The 24,107-nt window shown below is 45.2% G+C and overlaps 1 protein-coding gene across 2 annotated transcripts in view; it reads left to right on the top strand.

Moving 5' to 3' along the window:
- Nucleotides 1–2,780: 2,780 nt before the first annotated feature.
- LOC147879524 (DUF1997 family protein, putative (DUF1997)) overlaps nucleotides 2,781–24,107 on the top strand; it is a 42,288-nt gene continuing 20,961 nt past the window's right edge. The window contains exons 1-5 of one of the 2 annotated variants that reach the window (XM_087371739.1): nucleotides 2,781–3,665; nucleotides 4,003–4,100; nucleotides 4,202–4,435; nucleotides 6,442–6,550; nucleotides 13,032–13,077. In XM_087371739.1, coding sequence (XP_087227865.1) covers nucleotides 3,576–3,665; nucleotides 4,003–4,100; nucleotides 4,202–4,435; nucleotides 6,442–6,550; nucleotides 13,032–13,077 — 577 coding nt within the window. In that variant the 5' untranslated portion in view covers nucleotides 2,781–3,575. The remainder of the gene's footprint in view (nucleotides 3,666–4,002; nucleotides 4,101–4,201; nucleotides 4,436–6,441; nucleotides 6,551–13,031; nucleotides 13,078–24,107) is intronic. The other variant, XM_087371738.1, reaches the window with a different exon arrangement.

A 24,107-nucleotide genomic window follows, 5' to 3' on the forward strand; every position in this document is an offset into this window, starting at 1 on the left:
GATTATAATGGCACTAGTGCCAATCTCCATGTGGACACCCATGAAATTGTCACCAGTGCCATTCTCCACAAACTCACATGGATTAGAATGGCTCGATGCCAATCTCCATTTAAGTTTGTGGAGAATGGGACTGGTGCCATACTCATTTGAATGGCACCAATTCCATCCTCCACAATCTCTAATGGCACTGGTCCCAATCTCTATTGTGAATTTCAAGAGAATTGCACATGTGTGATTGTCTGAGTCAGTTATATGGAGAATGGCACCAATGCCATTATAATTCAGATTCTAGAGAGTGGCAGTGCTGTCATTCTCCATATGAGTCAATCTCCATGTGAATTTGTGTAGAATGGCACTTGTTCCATTGTCCACATCAGCCACATGGAGAATGGCACCAATGCTGTTCTTATTTCAGATTTTGGAGAGGGGCATTGGTGCCATTCTGGTTGCTATCTTGTGAGGATCTAGAGAGGTGATAGCACTATATCCAATCTCATGTGAAGACCAGAAGAATGGCACTAAATATCATCTGAGGAAATAGAGAATGGCACTGGTGCCGATCTCCATTTGAGTCTGTGGAGAATGACACTTTTGCCATCGTCCATGTAAGTCATATGGAGATTGGCACCAATGCCACTCTACATCAAACAATTGTCTTATAAATTTGAAAACCATATTCTAGAGACTAATACTAGTACAAACCTGTCCCAAAACAATGTGCCGATCTCCATATGACTTACATGGATGATGGCAGAAGTGTTATTCTCCACAGACTCAAATGGAGATCGGCACCAGTGCCATTCTCTCCTCAGATGAGATTAGTGCCATGCTTCTAGTCTTCAAATGAGATTGAAAAGAGTGCTATCACCTCTCTAAAGATCTCCATATGACTTACATGGATGATGGCAGAAGTGTTATTCTCCACAGACTCAAATGGAGATCGGCACCAGTGCCATTCTCTCCTCAGATGAGATTAGTGCCATGCTTCTGGTCTTCAAATGAGATTGAAAAGAGTGCTATCACCTCTCTAAAGATAGCAATGAGAATGGCACTAGAAAATCTGAAATAAGAACCGCATTGGTGCCATTCTCCATGTGACGGATGTGGACAATGATACAACTGCCATTCTACACAAACTCACATGGAGATTGACACATATGGAGAATGACAGCACTGCCACTCACTAGAATCTGAATTAGATTGGGACTGGTGCCATTCTCCATATGACAATCACACATGTGCAATTCTCTTGAAATTCAAAATAGAGATTGGGTCCAATGCCAATCTAATTTAGTGCCATTAGAGATTGTGGAGGATGGAATTGGTGCCATTCAGATGAGAATGGCACCAGTGCCATTCTCATCTGAATGGCACCAATTCCATCCTCCACAAACTCAAATGGAGATTGGCAGTAGTGCCATTCTAACCCATGTGAGTTTGTGGAGAATGGCACTGGTGACAATCTCAAAGGGGTGTCCACATGGAGATTGGCACAAGAATGGCTCACACTAAAGAGAATATGCAAGTTTGCCATGTGTGTGTGAGTGGGAATGAAAAAGAGAGTTATATCTATTAAAACAAGCTGGCACAACCACTATGGCCCAAAAGTAGTTGAGATGCCACAAATGCTTAAAAACAATCAAATCTCAACATGGCATTATTGCTAACCACTTTCGTTAAGTGGAGGAACTTGTGCCTACTTGATTTTAATGAAAGTAAGAGTGGTAGATGCCACACAAATGCTTAAAAACTAGTAACTCTTAACATGGCATTATTTGCTAACCACTTTCTTAAGTGGGTTAGCTTGACGAAAAGCAAAGAAAAAGGGGGTTTCAGCTCTGCTTAGCAAAAAGTTAATAACCTTAGGAGGGCCAAGGAAGTTTTTTACAAATTTACAATCAAAGGGGGAGAGGGCTTATGGAGGCAACATTAGGATCTTATGTCATTTGAGAAGAAAAAGAGGGAAAATAGCTATTTTCGTTATGCTATGCAAAATGTACCATGGGAAGTACAGGGGAAATACATCGAAAATAGGAGGGCCCATGGCTCTAGACCTCAGGGTGCTATTTTCCACACCCTTGAGAATTATTGACGTGACATCTCTTTATAGCTCATTTTCCATTGTATCATTATAGCATGCACCAAGGGAAAGTGTCCGAACTATACTCTTCCATGGGAAAAACATCCAAATAGCCATTCTTACTTCCCCCCATTTTACCCTCCATGACATAAGATAGGTTTCACATTCATGGATCGGGGGACTAATAGGCCAATGAAATAGTGTGGTAAGCAAAAGTCTATTTCACATTCATTCCCCCGCCCAAAGTCCAAAAAATAGGTGGCAAGTTGAGTCATGTCTCGGAAGATAGCAAAAGTCGGGCCCCCCACCCAAGAGTATTTTCACGTGATTGCAACGAATTACCTTTTGTCGAAGGGTTCAAACCTAGGTCTCCCGATTTATAAAGGCAATTTACAAGTCTGACACTGACCAGGTAAACGTACTATCTGTGGTAATCCTAGCTTGAATCTTCAACTCTTTAATATCACAAACTGTCCGCCATTTGTGAAAGCAAGCATGGGACGACGATGTTAACAATCTGCTCAAACTGGTGGACAGTCAACCCCGAGGATACCGAGTGAATGTGTAATTGGCCTAAGGCCCTTAGAGAGCTTCCCCATGTAGGCTACTAGACTAGCCCCACTAGCAGGGGCAAGTCTTACAGCCCAATGCAGGGCCAGGACTGGCTGAGCATGCTGGCCTAGCCTTGCAGTGCCCAAACATTCAGACGGCCACGGGATTGGATGTCACACTTCGCAAAACTTCCATTGAGCCTCATTAAAGAAGACGCTGGAAAAAGGTAAACCTTCATGGGGCTACATTTTTTGCAAATGCTAGCAGGGCAAGAGGTCTGCTAAAATTTGAGCAGTCCCAGTAGTGCGGGCAGGGCCTGTTTCCACAGTTGATCGACGCGGGCTGAGCAGGTTGCTGAGTATTTGGGTGGAAAGGGAGCAGAGGCACCCAAAACGTTTCAACAGCAGGAGCCGACCGAGGGAGCAGAGGTAGGCTCATCAGGCATCTCGAAAGCCCGAGTTGTCTCTTTCAAAGTTCAACGACCTGGGTGCTGGAATGAGTCGACCATTTCACGAAATACGAGATGCGATACGCGTTTGCTCGAACCGCCACCACCATCTTTCAACACCGTCACGCAGGCAGTGGAGCGGTGGGTGCGCGCATTGGCGACCGGTGGAAACAAAACAGGCACCACAAAAGGCTGGGGAAACGGCGATCAGAATTATTAGATAAGAGGCTGCCACGTGGCAGGAAATGGATTCCGTAACGGATCTGTAACAGGTGGATGATTGGCCGTAACCAAGATTCGAGGGAATCTACTCGAGTATATGTAGGCCGCTAAGCAACACCCAAGTATTGCTTTCCCAAATCAAACAGTCCTCAGTTCTCGTCAGTGCTCTTGCCTTTTCACTGCATCCGCAATGCGGATTCAAAGTACCAGCTGAGGTGTTGGGGATTTTCTTCTCCCTCGGCGCATGTGAGAGGATTTTTCAGTAGCTTCCTCATGGCTCTGTCCGCGAATTTTCTACCTTCTTCCCAGGAATCCTTTCGATCTTCATTTTCTCACCTGGATTCCTCGTCTCGTCCTCCTCAGGTAATGCCCCTGAATTCGACGTCCGATGGCCTTGCCTTTTGCTGCTGCTGTGCTTCTTCGCCAGTCCTGTGTCCATGGATTTTTTTTAAAATTCCTTGGCTGTCGGTTGCAAAACTACTACATAGTCGAAACCCACACCAGTAGCCAGCGTTGTAGCATGTCCGATCAGTTCGGTAGTAATCCTTTAATACGGAGAGGATGACCTTCGCCTTGTCAGCGATATCAAATACTATTGCACCCTTTCAAGGGCTCATTTATTGTGCTTTCTGCCTTGCATTAGTGGTAGAGTTCTCAAACTAATGGATGGACAAAGTTTACTGAAGTTGGGTGCATGCAGCTGCCAGAAAAATCCGTCGATGATAGGATGTGCTCCTTGCCTTTAATGGTTTCCAATGACTCGCTGTTTTCAAGCAGTTTGCTGCGTACACCTAAAAGGTTACTCTCCTGTGTACCATGCTAGTTTGGAGCTGGCCGTACTTTTGTCCAATTATGATCAGTATATCCGTTGAACTGCTATTTATTGCGCTTACTTGCAGGAGAGCAGGATGGAGATATCAAATCCGGAATGCTGGAGATCAGAATGGCTCACAAAAAAGAATGGCCAACCTTTGTGTGCAACGAAGGCAAAAAGTTCCACTTCCAACGCATGTTGATAAAACTGGAAGACCAAAACCATTACGTGATTTTCTGTGTCAGCCAGCAGGAATGGAATCAATGCTGAATACGAACTCTCTGCAAAGCCACGAACATTTGGGTCACAATATTTTCAGGTAGCATAGTCACGGTTCTGCAGTTAGATCCTATGTATGTTGAGGTCCATTTTCTTGGGCCCAAGGTTCTAGGTACACTTCAAACATTCAGCATGTCAATACTAAGTCCCTCCTTTTCGACTTTCTATTCTGACCAGCTACCGGGCAATAGAGTCTCAAAGAGAATGAGTGGATTGGTTTTGAGATGCTAGAAGTTATGACGTTCTCTTGCATGATAATCCGAGGGAAGAAGTGCATCCCACATAATATCATACTCACGGAGTTCACACCACGACCTCTAAACACTAACACCACATTCCAAATCATCACATACCTTGATTGAGCTCGATGATATTGCTTGAAGGAGGGAAGTAGCATGCTGCCATATTTATGTCTATGACGACGGTCTCCTAACTTGAATCCACAGATATTGAGCATGCTCATATGCGCTTGTGACTATGATTTGACTCTGGAGATGTGAGTGGTATAGTGTTCCCACTCCTATCGACCCTGTCTAGGCTTTTGTGTGTCTCGGTGATACAAGATCTTTCCCCTGGAAAGTCTTAGTGGAAATTGCCTGGTGAGGACCAAAAAGTTCCATTTCCATTTCACAAAGCAACTCATAAATTGCTAACGCTCTCATAGGACGGGTACCACTATTTGGGATGGAGAGTCTCCAATCGTCGATAAGGATTCTGCCCACTCTCCATCCCAAGAGTGCGCTGTGTGCTATTGTGCTGTCACTCTTCTGAAAGACAAAATCCCGATTGATTATAATTGTCTAGTATTGCAATTCACGAGTCTAAAAATACTCTCGCTAGCATATCCAACAAGAGAGCATTTGTTTTCCATCAAGCTTTGAGGTGTGCTTACAAGCCAAAGCATTTGCCACTGGTTCAAACAGTTTAATGCGGATGACCTTGGGCTTATGACCAAAAACACACCTAAACAGAGTGAAATTCACCAAGCTTTTGTAGGACACCTGGCTATGATATGCATGGCTTCAATAACAACCTTTGACAATTGCTTATTCTTAAGCATATACTGGTGATTACTACGAAAATGAGTTTTTTTCTTTCAGCAACACCATTTGTTACGCAGTGTCAAACACCAATATCTGCTTCCTGATCCCATGCTCTTTCAAACATGATTGAAACATGACATGTACTCTTCCCCTGTGTCAGTTTCGAGTGTTTCTAACTAACACCAATTTGGTTTTCAGCCAAGATTTATAAACTTACGAAAATATGAGCACTTTTTTGACATTTTCTTTATGACAAAGATCCTGGAAAATGGGAAGAGTCAAATGAAAATGACATTATCAGAATCCTTCATACTTTGGAAAGGGAAAACAGTGCAGCTTTTCAAGAACACACCCCTCATGTAAGTTTGAATTGGGCTGCTATATCTCAGGCATACCAACAAGGATGCTATATGTATACCTAAAGCCAAATCTTTGGTTTGGGCATTAGGAGGGGTTTTTAATGTCAGTAATTCAACTCCTGAGTCCTCCAAATGAGTCTACGTGTCGGAGAGTTTTCCTCAATTTACTTGAGTTTTTCCTGCTGTATGCATTCAGCTTTGAGTGTCCATCTTGTCCGACTTTCTTTGTACTTTGTGCATGTTTTGAAATCCGGTCTTTGAAGAATATTCAGCCTTGCAGATCTAATTTATGCTATTTGAGTGATTTCTCACAGAAGGGGGTGGGCAGGGGGCAACATATTGAACAAGAGGAATCTGTGTATGGCTGTTTCTAGAAAAGGATTATTGTCTTGCAAACATCATGTATGGTATATTGCTTTTAACCTCAATAATCTACTCACTTTTGAATGTGCTGAATAACTCCTTTATAGTTGTTGCAGTTTGTCTTGGTGAAACGTAATGATGATCAAACTACAGATTCCAGCCCTTGTGAACATACTCAATATTGACTTGTCATGAAGGCAGCTGGATTGTCCTTTTTAATTTATAATACTTTAGCAGGGGATAGCATTGATTTCTTTTTTTCATTGTTGCTCTGTGTCCAGGTGCACTCTGCCAAAGTTGGAGATTTTGAACTTTGCAGTTGCTCCCGTGGTTGACCTGTGTGTTGTTACGAATGAACATGAATGCATAGTTGAGATGCTATCCTGTAAGGTAGGCAGGATCAACTGTTTAAAAATGACAGCATATTGGACAGTATATTTATATGCATTTCAAGGAAAAAGGAGAACCCCATAGTGTAATTGGACAGCTAAAGTTTTTTTCCACAATCATTAACACCTATCAAGTCTCCAATTATCCCTTTCTTCCTATCAGATAGTGGACCTCCCCATTCGTGCTCCTTAGGGAAGTTTCTTTACCTCTATGTATTGTGACTGAGTTTTCCTTGCTTTTGCACTTCTTCTCAATAGTAAACTTCTGCAGTGGCATGCCTTGTTTTTTCTTTGCTCCCTTCATGCAATCTGGCAGTCACTTCGTTCTACTCTTGGAGCTTCATCTATAAGCTTGATGGGTCTGCTTCCTTGGTCCATCCTATGTGGCACATTTCACACAGTGTGCCCAATTAGAATGCATCAAACACATGACATGCAATGCTTGCATCTGATTGGCTGCCCTAAATTAAGCAAGATGGTAAGTGCATGGCTGTGTGACAAGTGGCAAGGCTACAAGAGATGCCCTAACCTAGGACCTAAGGTTTACGTACAACTCTTTTTGACCTTTAATTGATCGTAACCCAAGTTCAACCCAAGGGTACTTTAGTAAAGTAACTCCATATCCCTTGATGAATAATGGACTTCATGCCCATTAGGTTGGAGAACTTCCCTTGCTTAATTCTGCAAGAGGTTTGGTAAATATATCAGCCAGGTGATCTTTTGTCGAACAGTAGATAAGCTCAATTTCATTGCTGTACCTTTTCAGGTATAAATTGATATTGCACCTCAATGTGCTTTGTCTGAGCATGAAATACAGGATCCTTGGCCAATTTAATAGAGCTTTCATTATCGGTCAATAGGTGAGTTGGATCTTTTTGAATACGTCCACTTGCATTCAAGATCCTCCTCACCCAAATAGCCTTATAGGTTGTATTAGTGGATGCCCTATGTTTTGCTTCTATCTGTAGTGATAGGAGAGTTGATAGAAGCAAGTTGAGTCATGAGACTCTGCATGTAATTGACGTGGGTAGCCAAAGGAGTGCCACTAACCATCTTCAATTCAAAGAAAGCAATCTTAAGTGACAATTTTGAGATGTGAGAGCTAGTATCAAAAATAATGTCAAGCTTCTGCCAAGCTTCTGAAGGAGACTCTAAGTCAGAGATGTGATGAATATAGTCATCTCCTAAGGCAAGAGCAATGATGCCATAGGCTTTCTCTAGCAGGATCTCTTGCCGGGTGTGTGGGAGCTGAGGATTCTCCAGCATTGGAGGCTGTTGAAGAAGAAGTTGAAGCCGGTGACAAGCCCCCAGAGGTTTTCCCTCATCAATGCAAATTTAACCTTCATCTGCCATGTGTGAAAGCCCTTACCATTGAACTTATCCATATTCAAGATGGTAGCCATGAGAGGGTCTAACCCAGAATTAGCCATGAGAGGGTCTAACCCAGAATGGGCAGTGTCTACTCTCTTACAAGGCTAGAAAGAGTTGAAGAGCTTCAAAATACAAGCATTCAGAGTAGCAAAGGCTTGCAACCAAAATTCATACTACAAATCAATGATGTTTTCACTTGCATGCTTCATAGAGGTGACTAAATGAAAGTATTTCAAGCAAATCCAGGTATAGCAACTTAAAAGAAAGTTGTAGCCACAGTTGTACTGATGCTTTTCAAAACTTTAAACCTCAGAAATGCTAAAGTATCATCTAATGTAGCATCACACTCACAACCTTGTCAAAACTGTCCAAAACAGAGGCCTGAACCTTGGAGGGCTTGTATCTCACTCTTCAAAGCAAAGAAAAGAGGGCTTTCTGAAGCAAAAGAAAGCTCATATATCAGAGAAGATCCAGCACACAGAGGTTGGGCGAAATGGCGCACGATATTGCCCGGGGGAGTTGCTACAGGCTGAACCTGTGTTTTGACATTTTCTCCTTCGTTACTGAATCAAATGGGCTGCAAAGTGACTCAAAACGTTCGTCTTGAGGTCGCCCATCTACTCCTAAGAGGGCTCGAGCAATGGTGCAGCAGGCAGGGAGTATTTTGCAACAGAAGAATGACGAAAAAATGCGCTGTTTGGAGAATGGCAGCCAGTAGAGACGTTTTTTTTTCAATTGCTTGCAGGTGAAAGTTCGTCCAAACGAGGGGTATCTCCAGTAGGAAGGGCTTGGAGAATGGCGGAGAACTGAGGGAGAACAAGCTTTAGCAAGATTTGGGAAGAAAGGGAAGAAATGGTGAAGATGAAGAAGAAGAAGATGGAGAAGAAGAAGATGATGTGGCACAAGTGGGCTCAAGGAGGATCAAAGTGCTCTAATACCATGTTGGTAAACTGAAAGGAAAGCATGGAGTGAACACAAACTGAGAATTCTTGCTTATGGAATGAAGAAAGGTGAGGTCCTTAAGTAGGCACCTCTTACATGATCATTGACATCACTGATGACCTCTGAGCTTCAATCATCTCCTCAATCTGCTCCTAGATTCTCTCAATCATCCTATGTGGCTTCTACCACCACCTAACAGTGCTTATGGACACCTAACTGTGCCTTTAGCACACACACATAGAAACCAAGGTGTGCCTGGGGCATACACCTTGAGATATCCCATCATTCCGTGTGCTGCCTGCATGGCCTGCTCCATGTTGCAGCCATGTGGCTACTCCAGCCATATGTCCAGGTTGCTGTTGATTAGATGTAGGTCTCTGAATGGACCAGTGCTTGCTGTCCTACATCTGAGGCTCCATGCACACTCAGATTTGTCCACGTGGCCACTGTGTTATACCAAACATGCTACTGGTCTATGTCCCCCCGTGTCCACCTCATGGGGGGGCTCACGAGTGGGAGGTGACTCCTATAAACCCAATGCTCCCTCTCACCATTCCACTATGGGCCAACAACCATTGTGTCGCTTGCTCCATCGGCTTCCATAGAGGAACAAGTCATGGACGTCTTCGATCTTCAGTCTTCGATTCCGCAACTTTTGTTTCCTCTAGGTCCAGCTCCACCAAGGTAAGCCATCCCGAAACATAGGTACAATTGAGGTAGCACCAACCGTCCATGGTGTCACCATGCTTGATCACAAACACCCTAGCGTTCTTGAGCAATGTTGGTACAAACATCACATACATCTAGTTGTCCCCACATCAGGTACATCCCACTTATCCCGCTTAGATCCAGGGGCATCTTGGTTCGTGCCAAGCCCCCTTAGAATCTAAGGACATCCTGGTTCTTGCCAAGGACATGCTTCCAATGTTTGTGTCAACCTATTATCATTCTGGCACCATCTGGACCACAAGCTCCAAATGAGCCCACACCTGAGTAATCCACCAGCAACAATATACTCTCTAGATCTATTGATGTCCCTATCTCCACCATAAAGGGTTCAACAGGCTCATCTTTCTACTTTTAGTATCCTGCAGTGCTAAGCCTTGAAGAAGCCTCTGAAACACTTGTCCATATTAGCAAATTGCGCTCCTCAAAGCAGTCAGTGCTGTCCTTGATGGCTTCTGCAAAACAATACTTTCCCCTCTGCTTGCAAGGAAGGCTTTCATCCTCCATTTCTCAACACTTGAGAAAGAGAAGGCAAACATTTTGCAAGGAAGACTCAGGAAACAAACTACGTATGCATAGAGAATATCTACACAGCTGGATCCACTTGTACATCGCTTTCTTTGAAAACAAGCGAGCTACCACCTTGAGTCACAGCATCCACGTGTAACTCTATACTGCCATCTTTAGTGTCTCTATATTCCTCTGATCCCGATCTTGGAAGTCTCTCCAAAAAGACCTCCTTCATGCAAGTGGTGTTAGCCTTGTTCTTAGAACAAAAATTCGAGCAAGTGGTGTCAACCTTATTTTCAGAACAACAATAAGTGCAACCAATGCTGTCATCCACCTTCACAAAGGCTTCTTGTCCTCCTGGTTTATTAGAACATCTCTCGATGTCAGACATGAATGCAGCTCCACCTAGATTTCCATACTTTATTTCAGCAACCCTACGAGTCGTCACCAAGAAAAGCTCTTTTGGTTTCGCTGTCATATTTGTTACTGCTTTTGGTGACTCTGATTTGTGCTTGGACTCCTCATTTTAATCGACCTTCATCTTTTTGCTGGTTGTAGTAGAAGCCTTTCATGGAGGGGGCTGAGGACCAGTGACCAATGGTATTTCAAGTGTCTATATTGTAGGTTTCAAGTCTTCGAGGAGACCAATGTCTTATCCTATATGAAAATGTTCAGCATGGGGGAAGAATCGTCATGTGCTCACCCATGAATATGCTTGGTACTGGGAGGAGTTCTTGAATAGCCTGTGAGCTTGGGGATACTTGCTGGCTGTTTTCATGGTTGGTGCACCCTTCAAGTACATCCGTATTCTGTGCCATTTGGTGGAGTCACAATGCTTGCCAAATTTTTCATGGTGGGCATAACTCTGAATGCTCCTATCCGCCTTTGCTAAGCTGACCACGGCTTTGAGCTACTTGTGTGGTTCAAGGGTGGGAGAGAGACATTTTGGCATAGCCATTGGCTGCCGCTTGGCTTATCATAAACTTGGCTATGGGGAAACAACATCAAGTAGGCTTGGAAGAGAAAGGTGAAATGGAAGCATACATGACATATTCACCCTTCCAAGGTGAGACTTATGTACCTATGATGAGCCAATCTTGACCTAGTGTGGAAGATGCAGAGGTGGGATAGGATCTGGATATCTACTTCACAAAGTTATTTCATATATGAGTTGAAGAGATTATGGGATGAAAGCCACACAACAAACTTACCATCGAGAAGCCAATTCCACCTGTTCATGAAATTTTCCCTGCTCTTCAATCAGCCATGGGGGGCACATCGCAAGCAATTCAGCATATAGATGAGATGACGATATATGATTGCTTTGCATAGTTCACACGATTACTGCACCTAGATCAGAGGATGATGCAAAAATTTACTCATTGTAGTCCAAGTTGATGGCTGCTGAAGTTTGGACTGACAAAGAGGAGGATTTGGCCAAGAGATTGAGAAGATGATGCAAAATTTTACTCATTAGAAGGTGATGGCTGCCCAAGTTTGGCTGATAAATTGAGTCAAGCTGTGCCTGTCTTTTATTCTAGGGTCTTCTGGAGGGCAGGTATCCACTATTTGGGGCCCAGTTAAAGCAAGAGAGGAATAAGGCAAAGGCTGCATGGACAGAAAGCTGTCCAGTCTTAGATCTCAACTTGAGCGATAACAGGATGAGGCTACTAGAGAGATGGATTCTATCCATTGGCATGTGTGTTGGAACGCGAGGCACTAGACCATTAGGAACATGTGTCAGGCATTCCCCTTTATGAAGCAGTAATACCAAGGTAAAGTTGAGAGAGATATAATAGAGAAAGCAATTTGGCCAGCTTTTAACTAATAGAAATCCATTCTTGTGGGGTTTGAACCACAAAAAAGAGGAAGAGGAGTGTTCAATTTCCAAAGAGGAAGCAACTCAAATTTCAGGAGATGATCCAATCAAAATCTAGTGGCTTATGTGATAACGAGCCTGCTGTTGTTGCTCGAGCTTGACTTTGAGACCTTGCCTGCATGCTAGCTCATGGATCCTCCCTCATTTCCTCCTTTGGCCTCGCGACCTCCTCGTCAGCAGCCTCCTCCTCCTGGGCTTGCTTCTGCTGCCATGGCCTTCCCTCCTCCCGTTGTTCTTCTTCTCCCTATGTTTGCTTTGCGTCTTCCACCTGACTGCCTTCCTTCTCTTCCCCATTTCTACCCCACCATTCTATCTCCTTTCCCTCTGCTGCTTTGCTCCTGTTTTTTGCCTTCACAATTCGCGTCTCTTTCCCCCTGTTGGCTCCTTTCTACCCCCATAGGCTGCCTTGCTGTTTGCCTGCCTAACCCTGGTGTCTCCTGCCACGTGGGCTTGCTGAGAGCATCCCATAGGGATTCTAGTCCCCCGCATCCCCCTACCACTCTTGGTTTAGTAGGGGGACTTTCTCAGGCCCCCTTTGTCTACCCTTTTCTTCCTCCGTCTCCCAGCCCACAGCTCCTTCTGGGCTCCTTCCCCCATGATCCCAATCCGGTGGCCTCTTGAAGGCATTTGGCCATCACAGTGCCCTTGTCACCCCCTTCTTTCTCCTCTCCTGCCCAGGTTCCCCCCTTTTCTTGGCTGCCTATAAGCAGCCTTGCCTCCTCACTCCTGTTTTCGTTTTCTTCCTTCCTTCTTCTTCTTAACTTCCCTTTGCCTTCCTATTCAAGTTGTTTGTGTTTTTAGATCGCTTAAGAAATAGTGCAGAAGATCACTTTTTATCTAAATTAAACTTGTGATAGAGGAAAGAAATGAGGCCTAATTACAAGTCAAAAGAAGATGTAAAGCCTCCTCAATACTGGATTTTGAAAGGTGATAAAAGCTTTGACAGATTATGTTTTCTGTAAGCATATTTCATATGTTTTTAAAGCTTTTATTCTGTCAACCCATAAAAGCATATGTTTAGTTCTCATATCTATGCCGGGGATTGATATTACAGTTCCAAGGATCTGAAGCAGTTGAGAGACAAAATGAACGCTTTTCAGGTACCTAACACTCATCATCATGATTTACTGCTGAGCTCATATCAATAAAATTTGAAATCAACCTGAATGCAAGGGTCTGAAACAGTCAGGGACACAAGAAAATAATTTTTCCAGCGCAGGTGCTAGCTGACATTTTTTCTCCCCGAAAGGACCTTTTAATAGTGGCAATCAAATATGAAGAGAAAGGGAGATACCCCAAGGCCTCCGATGACTAGTATAGACTAATACAAGAAGAGAGAGTCTACAAGTGACGTAATACAAACTAGGGCAAGTCAGCAAACAAGTGACAAATGTCCCTAGTATTGCATGAATATGTGCAAAGTCGAGCACATATTCACACCATCTAGTTTCCAGCCTGTCTAATCCTTAGAAAATTTGACACTTGACCAGCAAGTATTCACCCCTTCTAGCCCATCTCAAACTTAGCAGCCCCAACTCTCTACCACGCAAACCTATCAGCTGTGGTTATCAACCATGCAAGCACCGACTCCCACATGTGAATGGAACTCTTTAAAGTCATCCTTCAAAGGTCTACCTGTAGGCAATAGAAGGCCACAGCATCATGGTGGACAGGTTCCAAAGATGTAGGATAGCTCGAAAGGAGGTCCACTATATGCAGAAGCAGCTATAGGACAGGAGCAGGACCCTTGCATTGTTTTCAGAATGTCACTGGTAAAAAGGGAGGCCCAAATCACCAAAGCAGCAAGAAACTCACACAACCTTTGGTATTTTAAGCACACCATCCAGGGAGTATGAGCCTCTTTAACCAGGAAATGGGCAAAACCACCAGAAGGCATACATGACACAGAAGTAGAGATTGGATCTTTACGCAAAACCTACAGATCCACATTGGTATCTGTGTTGTCTCTAAAATTTAACTAAAAAAAATAGATAAAGACCCATACGAAGAAAGATAGATCAGCAACAAGGTATCTCAGTGGCGATTCTCTGTATGTTGTCTGAGGAACTAGGTCCATTGGGCAACTTTGATGGATAGGAGGATCTTCACAGTCAGAGGCTCCAGTTGGGATTGGTGCTGCAGAGGGATAAAACCCGTGATAGAGTGCTGATACCGATCAACATGCGTGGTCTCTTCGCAGTAGCTCTCTGTCTAACAAGTGCCACTGTCAGCCCTGTCGACTACGTTCGTGGTCCAATAAACACTGTCAGCCTCATCTATGTGTCAACCCGCTCGCGGGTCCATCCTGTCTCTCGTTCTGAGTCTTGGCTGCGTTGGCTCCTTGGGAACTGCTAGTCCATGCTAGCTGACCGAAAAAAATCAGTAATCACCTTCTAAGTGGACTCGGGCTGGGTCTCACGATCTCGTCTCTTTGTTCTGAACAGCTGTAGTATGGTCTCGTGAAGGAAGATCGCTACTCGTCTCTGATCTGGATGAACCAAGAGGATAGAAAGAAAGAAAGAAAGAAATTTTATTAGAGTCTTCGGAAGACCGATGGGTCTATGAGACTGAAAGAAAACCTGATACAAATCACAGTAAGGGTGGAGCTACTGAAACGAGATCATACATAATCAAATACATCTAGATGTAACAATGAAAAGAAAAGGACTGGAGCGGAGTGGAATCCTCCGTATGTCATGTCCCCCTAGCTGGTGCATAGCCGGTGATGGGACGCTGGTGCCCGTCAAGGGGTGCCGTGCATCTCGATCTCCTGGACGAGGCTCGACGCAAGACCAGAGCCACCATGACTTCCGTGGGACGTATCCCGGGTCTAAACAATGACGGGAGGTCCCCCAGAGTGATCTGTGTGTCCCCTCGATGTCTCGTGTGTCGTGCTGCGATCGTCGGGTCGAGGTCTCTATCACGTCGGCGGCTAGAGACTGGATGATCAATGTCACTCGATGGGAAGAACTCTGTGATCCTGCTCTGAGAGGTGTCTGATGATGTGGCCAAGCCCTGTCCCCTGAGTAAGTACTCTCTATGTCGGATTCCCTCCTGAATGAAGGCCGTGAGGCATCTCTGATCTGGGTAGGCGAGGAATCTGGAAAGGAGCCCGGAGCCGTCTCTGAAGAGGCAGTGGTAGCGACCTTGGATATCGTAGTACACTAGGCACCTGAAAATAAAATGCTCCTCCGACTCAACCTCCTGACAGTCGCACAATATGCATAAACGATGCTCCCCAGGAATCCCCTCTGCTTTGCCACTCTCTATGCAGAGGCGGTGTGATGATACTCGAAACTATCCGATGGAGATCCCTAGTGAGTGAGGCATATGAAGCTCAGTGTACCCCGGTGGTGTGATGAATCCCTCCTCCGAAATGCGAAGACAGTAATCTCTGTAGAAACTTAGCTTCACTGGAAGCTCCCTCGACTCCAACCAGGTCCTAAAGGTGTGTAGCTGCAGGAGATCCTCTCGAATGACCTGGTTGGTATGTGGCCCAATCGAGATGGTGGCTGGGAGTACCGCAGGGGCATCTAAACTATATTGAACAGGAGGTATCCTATCGATGTGGAACCCTAGTCTCACAAACCACCTATGAGTCCGCATACCAGCATCGCTCGTCTCCCTCTGCTGCCAACCTCATGGAGGAATTGAGAGCCAACCATGGCAACGTCTGTCTCCCTGATGTGCCGTCCCCATATGATCTAACCCGGTGTAGATATGTGATGGTCTGAAAGGCTGCATCTAGCTGGAGTGGAGAGGCACCAAACTCGGTCTGAATGATGTGATGTGGTACAGACGGTTTCTCCCGGATCATCCGTGAGAGCATGAGGATCTGCAAGCACTCCACCCGTGTCCACTCTATCACTGACATGTCAGGCCCCCAACAAGGGCTGCCATACATGCCGGCAGGTTGGACCAAGGAGTCGAGAGAAGAGCCTTGGTCCAAGGGTCCTGGAAGTGGGAGTGAAAGCACTCTCTCTCTAGCCGAGCCAGTGAGGCGTATCCCCTGCTCAGTCTGGCCTGCATCGCTGGTCTCATTGTGAAGATCGGGCTGGAGAAGATGACCCCCAAGTAAGTGTATGAGGATACGATCTCAACTGGTGACCCATCCAAAGTAAAAGTAAACTATTTCCGTTGCATGTTTGCTCGAGAGGTGTTAAAGATCATGACCTTGGTCTTGCCAAGGTTGACCTTCAAATCATGGGATAAACAAAAAGCTTGCAGTGCATCCAGGTGTCGCTGGAGCCCCACGGGTGTAAAGAAGAATCCTGATGATGATCCCGGTAAGTGAGCAACGGTCCCTTCGAACATCCCCATGAAAGTCTCAAGCTCATCGATGTAGAGGCCAAACAGGGTCGGTGATAAGGGACAACCCTGTTTGACCTATGGTACTCAGGATCTCATCTGTCCAACCTGCGCCTATACGAACTCGGCCTGAGACTCTCTCATACAGTGCCATGACTGCCCAGATGATCTCCTGATCAAATCCCAGTGTCTGTAGGCGTGTGATAAGACGAGCTCGAGGTACTGTGTCAAAGGCTTTGCGAAAATCCACAAAGCAAGTGTATACCCTCTCCTTCCGTGATCTGGCCTCAATGACACTCCTGAGTGTGAGTATGTGATCCATAGTCCCATGGTCTCGCCTGAAACCGGTTTGACCCTCTGGTCTGAGCCCTCTCATCTCTGCGAATAGGCCGACCGATGCATCCAATACGGCTGCATAGATCTTGGACATCACATGTCCAATCATGATAGTCCTGTAGTTACTCGGGTCCATGGGATCCCCTTCCTTGTGGATGGGGGTGATGGTGTTGAGTGTCCAAGTGCGGGGGAAGCCAAGGCAAACAGCGTCATTGAATAGCTTTGCTAGGATCGGGGCTAATGTGTCGATTCCATATTCGATAAACTCAGTGCATAGCCCCTCGTGATCCTTAGCTCGGCCATTGTGCCGTTTCAATGTTGCGTCCTTGACTCCCCCTCTGGTGAACAACGTGCAAGTGGTGGGACGAGGTGTGTGTATGAGGTCTGGAGTGGGCTGGTGTGGGACATCATATAGATGGTGTGCATACGTGTGCCAGACTCTTGTGTTGGTGAGGGGTGATGGGGACCTACGCTCAAGGAATCTCCGCAAAAAATCCTCAGAGTTGCTGCTGTACAAGATGTGCAGCAGCTCCTCATTTTGACGAAGAAAAGCTTGCTTCTTCCGACGTAGGAGACGTCGGTACTTGCGTACCGTGTCTGGTGTAGTCAGGAGGTGACATCTGGTTTCAAGTCGGAGCTGTCGGTGATAAGCCTTGCACTCCGCATCGTACCAATTGTTGAAGGGGACAGAACCAAGAGGTGGTGGTCTAGTGGACTGTGTGGTGTGGGGAAAGATTTGGAGGGCAGTCTTGTGGAGTGTGCGACTAATCAGGGCAGCACGGTCCTCTATGAGTGGCATGTGATCGATGTAGGTTAGGAGTCTGTTTAGGCGTCCAGAGTAGGCCGGTGAGAGGCTGTGATCAAAGTGTATGTCGTGGTAGGTGTCGTGCTTCCTATGTGGTGTGTGTGGTGTGGCTAAGCATGGGGTGGCGATAGTAAAGAATAGGTATGTGTGATCAGCTCCTGGAGGGAGTGGTGCTACAGTGAAGTCGGTGATACATGAAGTGAAGGTAGGGGATCCCATGATGTAATCTACTACACTACTGCCCCCCCCGTGTGGGAAGCAAGTAAAACCACCTGAGGAGGGACATAGGTCGAGCTCGTTGTAGATGATGAGATCATGCATCCTGCCCAAGTCAAGGAGTGCGTGTCCATATGGTGTAACAGGCCCGTGTCGGTCCGATGAGGTCCTAGTCATATATCAACCTTCAGTCCATGTGTCTCACAGAAGGTGTGAAGAGCATCCAAGTGTCGTGGAGGCCCTCAATGGAAGAGGAGGGTAGTGTCTCGATGAAAGTCTTAAGCTCATTGATATAGAGGCCAAACAAAATTGGTGACAATGGACAACTTTGTTTGACCTAATCATACTCCTGATCTCCTTCGGCCATCCTATAGCCATACGATCCCTATCTAACACCCTCTCATAACGTGCCATGATTGCCCAAGTAATCTCCTAAGCATATCCCAAATCCTACAGGCCTCTGATGAGACAAGCCCTCGGTACATTGTCAAAAGCCTTGTGACAATCCATAAAGCAATAATGAAACCTCTGTCTCCATGCTCTAGCCTCCTCAATTACACCTCTGAGCGTGAGGATTTGATCTAGAGTCGCATGATCAGTGCAGAAGCCTGGGTGTCAAGCAACTTTGATTTACAAATTGGCTAACTTGTGTATCGAGCAGTGATGCATGGATCTTGGACATGACGTGCTCAATGATGATGATCCTGTAGTTTTTTGGACTCGTGGAATCCCTTGCCTTGTGATTAGAAATGATAGTGTTAAGGAAACTAGCTCTGGTAAAAATTGGAACTACTTTGTTAAAAACTTTGCCAAGATTAGGGCTAGGGTTAGTCCATGTGCAATGTATTCAGTACATAGCCCCTCGTGATCTTTGGCTCGGCCATTATGTAGCTTCAGAGCTGCATGTCTGACGTTACTGGTGGTGAATAGTGCACATGAGGTGTGGCGAGGTAGTTGTGGGAGATCAGGTGGTGGCGGCTAGTGAGCAATGTTATATAGCGGGCATGCATAGGAGTGCCAAAGTTGGGGCTTGTCACTCGAGAATATTATGCTAGAAGTCTTTGGACTTGTAGCCAAACAAGATGTTTAGTAACTCTTCGTTTTGATGATCGAATGCTTGCTTCTTTCGACAAACCAGATAGCAACACTTGCGCATAGTCTCCATCTCACTCGAAAGATGATCCTTAGTTTCAAATTTGAGTTGGCAACTTAATGCCTTGAACTCATCATTGTATCACCTATTGTAGGGGACTGAGCCAATAGGTGGTGGACGAATGGAATGTGTGGTGGAAAAGTGTGGAGGACGACCGTATGGAGGAAACGGGTGATTAGAGCGGCTCGATCTTCCAGGCATGGAATGTCATGGTATGTGGTGTATGTAGACGGTGTCGTGTGTTAGGAGATAGATATGCTAAAGAAAAGATTATGATCAGCTCCAGGTGACAACGAGGAACATAGAAGTCAGTGATGTGTGGAGCTAAGGTAGGAGATCCCATGAGTTAGTAATTTGTTTGGATCTCCTCCGTGTGAAAGACATGTGAATCACTTGAGGAGGGCCATCGGTCTAGACCATTGTAAATGATTAGATAATGTATCCTGCACATTCTAAGAAAGAGTGTCCATATGAGGTGACCAAAGCTCGCCTGTCTGCAGAGTCTCAGGATATCCCTGCCTCATCCAAATCAACATCAAGTAGTAGAATATAATCACTACGACAATCAAGAAGCGATACATGTTGCCTAGCCATTGGCACGTTGAGGTCCCCAACAAGAAATAGTTCCCGGTGGCTTGAGAAACCCATGATGTTTAGATCTATAGGCCATGTATGGTGAGGGTCCTCATGGAGATCTCTAGCAAAATGTGAGCCCTCTAGGGGGAAACAACACATTGCAATGAAAAGCTCCTGTCAAGAGATGCATTGGATCCGAATCCAAAGGAATCTGGCATGTGTGCTAAGGGGAAGAGGCAGTGGAAAGGTAGAATACTGTGGGGCAAAGGGGGACACTATGGTACCTAAGAGATTCTTCTTCTTACTCTTTGACTTGGGGAGATAGACAATTGGATGAGCTGTTCAGTTGTTTCTGCTGCTGTTTTGGGGGTTTCCTACAGATTTCAAGGCTATTTGTAGAAGTTCTGGCGTTGAAAACTGCACAACAGCTGCTCTCCAATTTCTACTACAGTTTCAAATTTCTCTGGAGGTGTTTTCACAGTTTTTGACCGTTTTTAGGGTTTCAAGTTTGCTGGAGCAAACGTTTTTACGAAGTTTGGGATTTGTGTAGGTATTGAAGCAGTCCATACAGTTGTACTTGTCAGGTGCAGCATCTGGAAGCATTTTCACCAACCTTTCTGCTGTTTTTGAGAGCTGTTTTGCATTTTGGAGCTGTACAGGCCAATTGACCTATTGCAGGCTCATCACAGCATATCAATTGTTTGGACTATTCGTGCATTCATATTTGAAGGTGACTCAGAATGGAATCAAATCCTGAAAGATGTCTTTGGAGTTTTGGCCTAGGAGGATAAATTGGATGGCAGCAATTATTCCCTGTGGAGCTTTACAGAGTCTATGGGGTTTTCCTTACATCTTGAGGATGCTCGTCTCGGAGATGCAGTTGTTGCTTCTGGTACACCTCAGTAAGGAGGTAATCCCGTGATAGACAACAAGCTCAGGTGAGGCCAGGTGCACCTGCTACCCGTGTTGGAATAGGATTGGTCACCTCCCCACATGTGATCCTCCTAATGAGGACTGCATCAGGGGGGGGTGGACAGAGAATAGTAATAGGCATGGGGCTGCCACATGGGCAGCACATGGGCTGTCAGGGGGGCAGCGGAGAGAGTGTGGAAGTATCTGGCAGAGGAGATCCACCATGGAGGGCTGACCTGGATCCAGTTGCTGTCTATACATTAAAATGATAGAAATGCACAGGGAAACCAGTTCAACAAAGGTTTTGGGGCCTACGGGCAGGTTTGGGGCAAAGGATAAAGGGTGGGACTACGTGGGCCAATGGCTAGAAACCATGTCGCTATGCAGGGCCATCCGAAGCAAGCAAATGAACCATGAGGGCCTACTTATAGCCCTCCCCGTCCAGTCGGCGGGTAGGGGCAGGAAAAGTTGGCCAGCCTGGTCGGATATCAGGAAGGCGCTTTGGCCCTACAAAAGGGGCCCCTTGTTTGCCTTTTGCATCTATATTCTTGAAGCATATCCCTGAATAACCTAATTGACCCTTTAGTTTGACCATTACGTTGTGGATGATCCGTAGTCTCACATTCAAAGTAGTTTCCAACGTCATAAATATAGCCCTCTAAAAATGTCTGTTAACCCAGTCACTAACAATACTAGCTGGTAGCTCCTATAAGCTATAACTATGCTCCACAAGTAATTCAAGAGTTTTAACCTCTTCATTGTTTGGAATAAATTGAGTCATCTTGTCAACCGATCCATGATAACTCACACAGAGTCATGGCCCCCTTGTGTTCTAGGTAATCCAATAATAAAATCCATGGAAATATGCCAATTCTAGATAGGATTTCCAAAAGATGTTGCAGATTGCTTACCTTAAAGTTTAGCTTTATTGACCTAGTTTTTTTGGCATTTTAATACATAATCTTGAAAGTCCTTATCTATTCCAGGTCAAAGGAATTGTCTTTTCAAAAGTGTATACGATCATGCACAAAGGGCCAGCACAACACAAACAAGGTCATGCAAGACAGATGATAGGCCAAGTTGACAAATTGCATTGGGGTATAACAAACCACAACAGTCGAAACAAACCACAATAGTCGCTCCAAAGTGCAGCCACTAAAGACAAACATGGGTAGATCTAGGAAGTATATCCATTTTATGATCTACTTCCCTCACAAAGCTTCAAGCAAGTCAGATGGAAAAGCATCTTTAAATTTAACCATTATTTTATTAAAAGAAGCTTTTCATCTTTTCAAGTAAAAGTTTACGTGTTACGCTCTAGCCGAGGTAGCATGACCTCGGAAGAGTCAGTCGACATTTCCCTTAAGGATCTACGTTTGTAATATATTTGTTTGCGCTTCATGTAAATGATCGGGAGGGAATTAATGTCAAGGTCCTAGGTGAGGGCTGATAGCACTAGACTAGGTGGATCTAAGGCTAAGGACCTAATGCAAGCAATGTGCCTAGGGGCAAAGGAAATTAAGGTATCCCAAGAGAGGGGTGAAAAGATGCATTAGGAAAGGCCCTATCATGATGACATGTGGCATCTAGATCCATCTAGGAGATGGGGCTGTTGAGGTAAGTAAGAGAGAGAAGATGAGCTTCACGTATGGATTGTGATTTAGGATTTCGACTTCTCTGTGTGTTCTTACGCTTCAATAGGAATTGGCTGGGTGGAATTTAGATGGTGCTACTCTGGTGATCTTCTGTAGTAAGTAGGAAAATCGTGTCATTTGGTATCAGAGCTCAGGTTAGGTGAGAGAGGGGATCTGTGTGATCGGACGGAACGTGAAGCGTAGCATGAGCGGGAATTGACGTGAGGCATGACGTGGGTCTGATCTAAGTGATCATGAGCGGAGAGCAGGAGCACGAATGGTTCATGGAGGGCGGAGAATTGCATATGTAGAGCGCAAGCTACTAGTGATGGCAGCTTAATCTGAAGCGATCGTGTCAAAGGGTGACGAACCGATATTCGGTGGTCCTCCTGCATTGGCTATTAGGATTTTGCTGTGTGTTAGGTGACTGTTCGTGGGCTTAACAGTGGCTCGTGAACGAGGAGGCCCTTCGACGCGAATAGCTCGTGAGCGAGGTGGCGGTGTCAAGCGTATCAGAAGAGAAAGCTTCGTCGATGAAGGCACGTTTCAGCGCAGGAGTTCGTGGTGATGGCACAACTTCGTAGTCACGTTGGTATCGCGTCATGACTATTTTGAAGAGCGGGACATCTGTGCTACGTGAAGACTCTAGGGGTTGCAGATTTTGCGAGTGCTGATATCCGACGTCGTGATCTGGCACAGTATCAAATCGGGTGGTAGGAGCGAACAAATAGGGAGCTTTCTTTGGCATTCGTCAATTCTATGTTCTTTTTCCCGACCTTAGTCTTTGTTGATGCTCCGCTTGCATGAAGAGGTTCTCGAGAATATTTAGTCTGCATGAAGGTTCAATGCCATAGCAGGGTACATAGCAGACTTGGGATTTTTTTTGACTTCTTGAAATTCCTGTGGGCAATCTGGGAGATTATACTTGTGCATATGCCTTTGTGATAAAGTCAGTTTGTTTGCAAGAATTTTCCTAGTATAGGGAAAAGCGGTATTTGGATATATGCCTGTGTCAATTACCTAGTCAGTATAGTTGTCAGATTGCAGGTATTCCCTAGTATAGGGAATTGTGTTAGTTTGTAAATACAGTGTTCTAGCGGTGTTTATTTATTTAAAAAAAGAAAAAAAGAAAAACACCCATTGACCTGAATGGAAGCAGAAGAAGGAGCTTCCAGGATGGACCCTGTAGAGTCAGGAGTCCGGCCGACCCAGCAGGTGTTGCGCCCAGTAGTTCACACCTTATCTGGTAGGATTGCATTACTTGAGGATGCCTTGGTGCAGTTATTAGCGCAACAGTTACAGGCAAATGCAGGGCAGTCTGAAATTAGAAGAGTGATACACAGTATGTCTGCCAAACCTTCTCGAGATGAAAAAGGAAAGGCTCCAATGGAACCGGAGTCTAGTGTCCATACGGTCGAGCCTAGGAAGGCTAAAGTACCTAATATTGCCAATTATAGGACGGAAAAGTATTCTGGTCGGATGAATGACCGTAGTTTTGTTGTCATTGAGACCTGGTTACACAAATGGGACGAGGCGTTCGCCATTTGTGAAATTAGAAATGATATCAAGAAAATCCACGAGGCCACCCACATGTTTAGTGAGGCAGTGGATAGGTGGTAGATTAAGAAACAGAAAGATGGTATAGCATCCACTACCTGGGAGAGGCTTAAAAGAGAATTCAGAAAACACTTCTTACCTCCTCACGAAGCATCCTGAGCTTGGGATCAGTATAGAAACCTTCGTCAGAGAAATTTGTCAGTAGCAGAATACACTGATAAGTTTCGAGAGAGCGTAATGAAGGTTGATGAACCCTTACCTCAATCAATCCAAGTGAAAGATTTCATATTTGGATTGAATGATCGGATTAAGATGGAAGTTTAGGCTAAGTATGCGAACACGTTGGATGATGCAATAGCCATAGCCTTGAACTATGAAGATGCCAAGGGCAGCAGGCCAAGTGGGTTTGCGCAGGTCGGAACCCAGTATGGGTACCAGAAGAAATCTAGGTTTAAGAAGAAGTGGATTAGTAAAGGGAGTGATTCTCAGCCGAGTGGTCAAGCCAAGCAGGCGAAACCAACTGAAACTCCTAAATCAAGTACCACCATTGGAGTGAAGAGAAAAGTAACACCAATGGCAGCGCGGGCTTGGTCAAAGTCTCCCTTAAACCCAGAGCAAAGAGAAAAAGCGAGG

Source organism: Dipteris shenzhenensis, chromosome 33, assembly GCF_047967505.1.
Source record: "Dipteris shenzhenensis isolate YYH24624 ecotype China chromosome 33, Dip_SZ_1.0, whole genome shotgun sequence".
Classification (NCBI taxonomy): Eukaryota; Viridiplantae; Streptophyta; class Polypodiopsida; order Gleicheniales; family Dipteridaceae; genus Dipteris; species Dipteris shenzhenensis.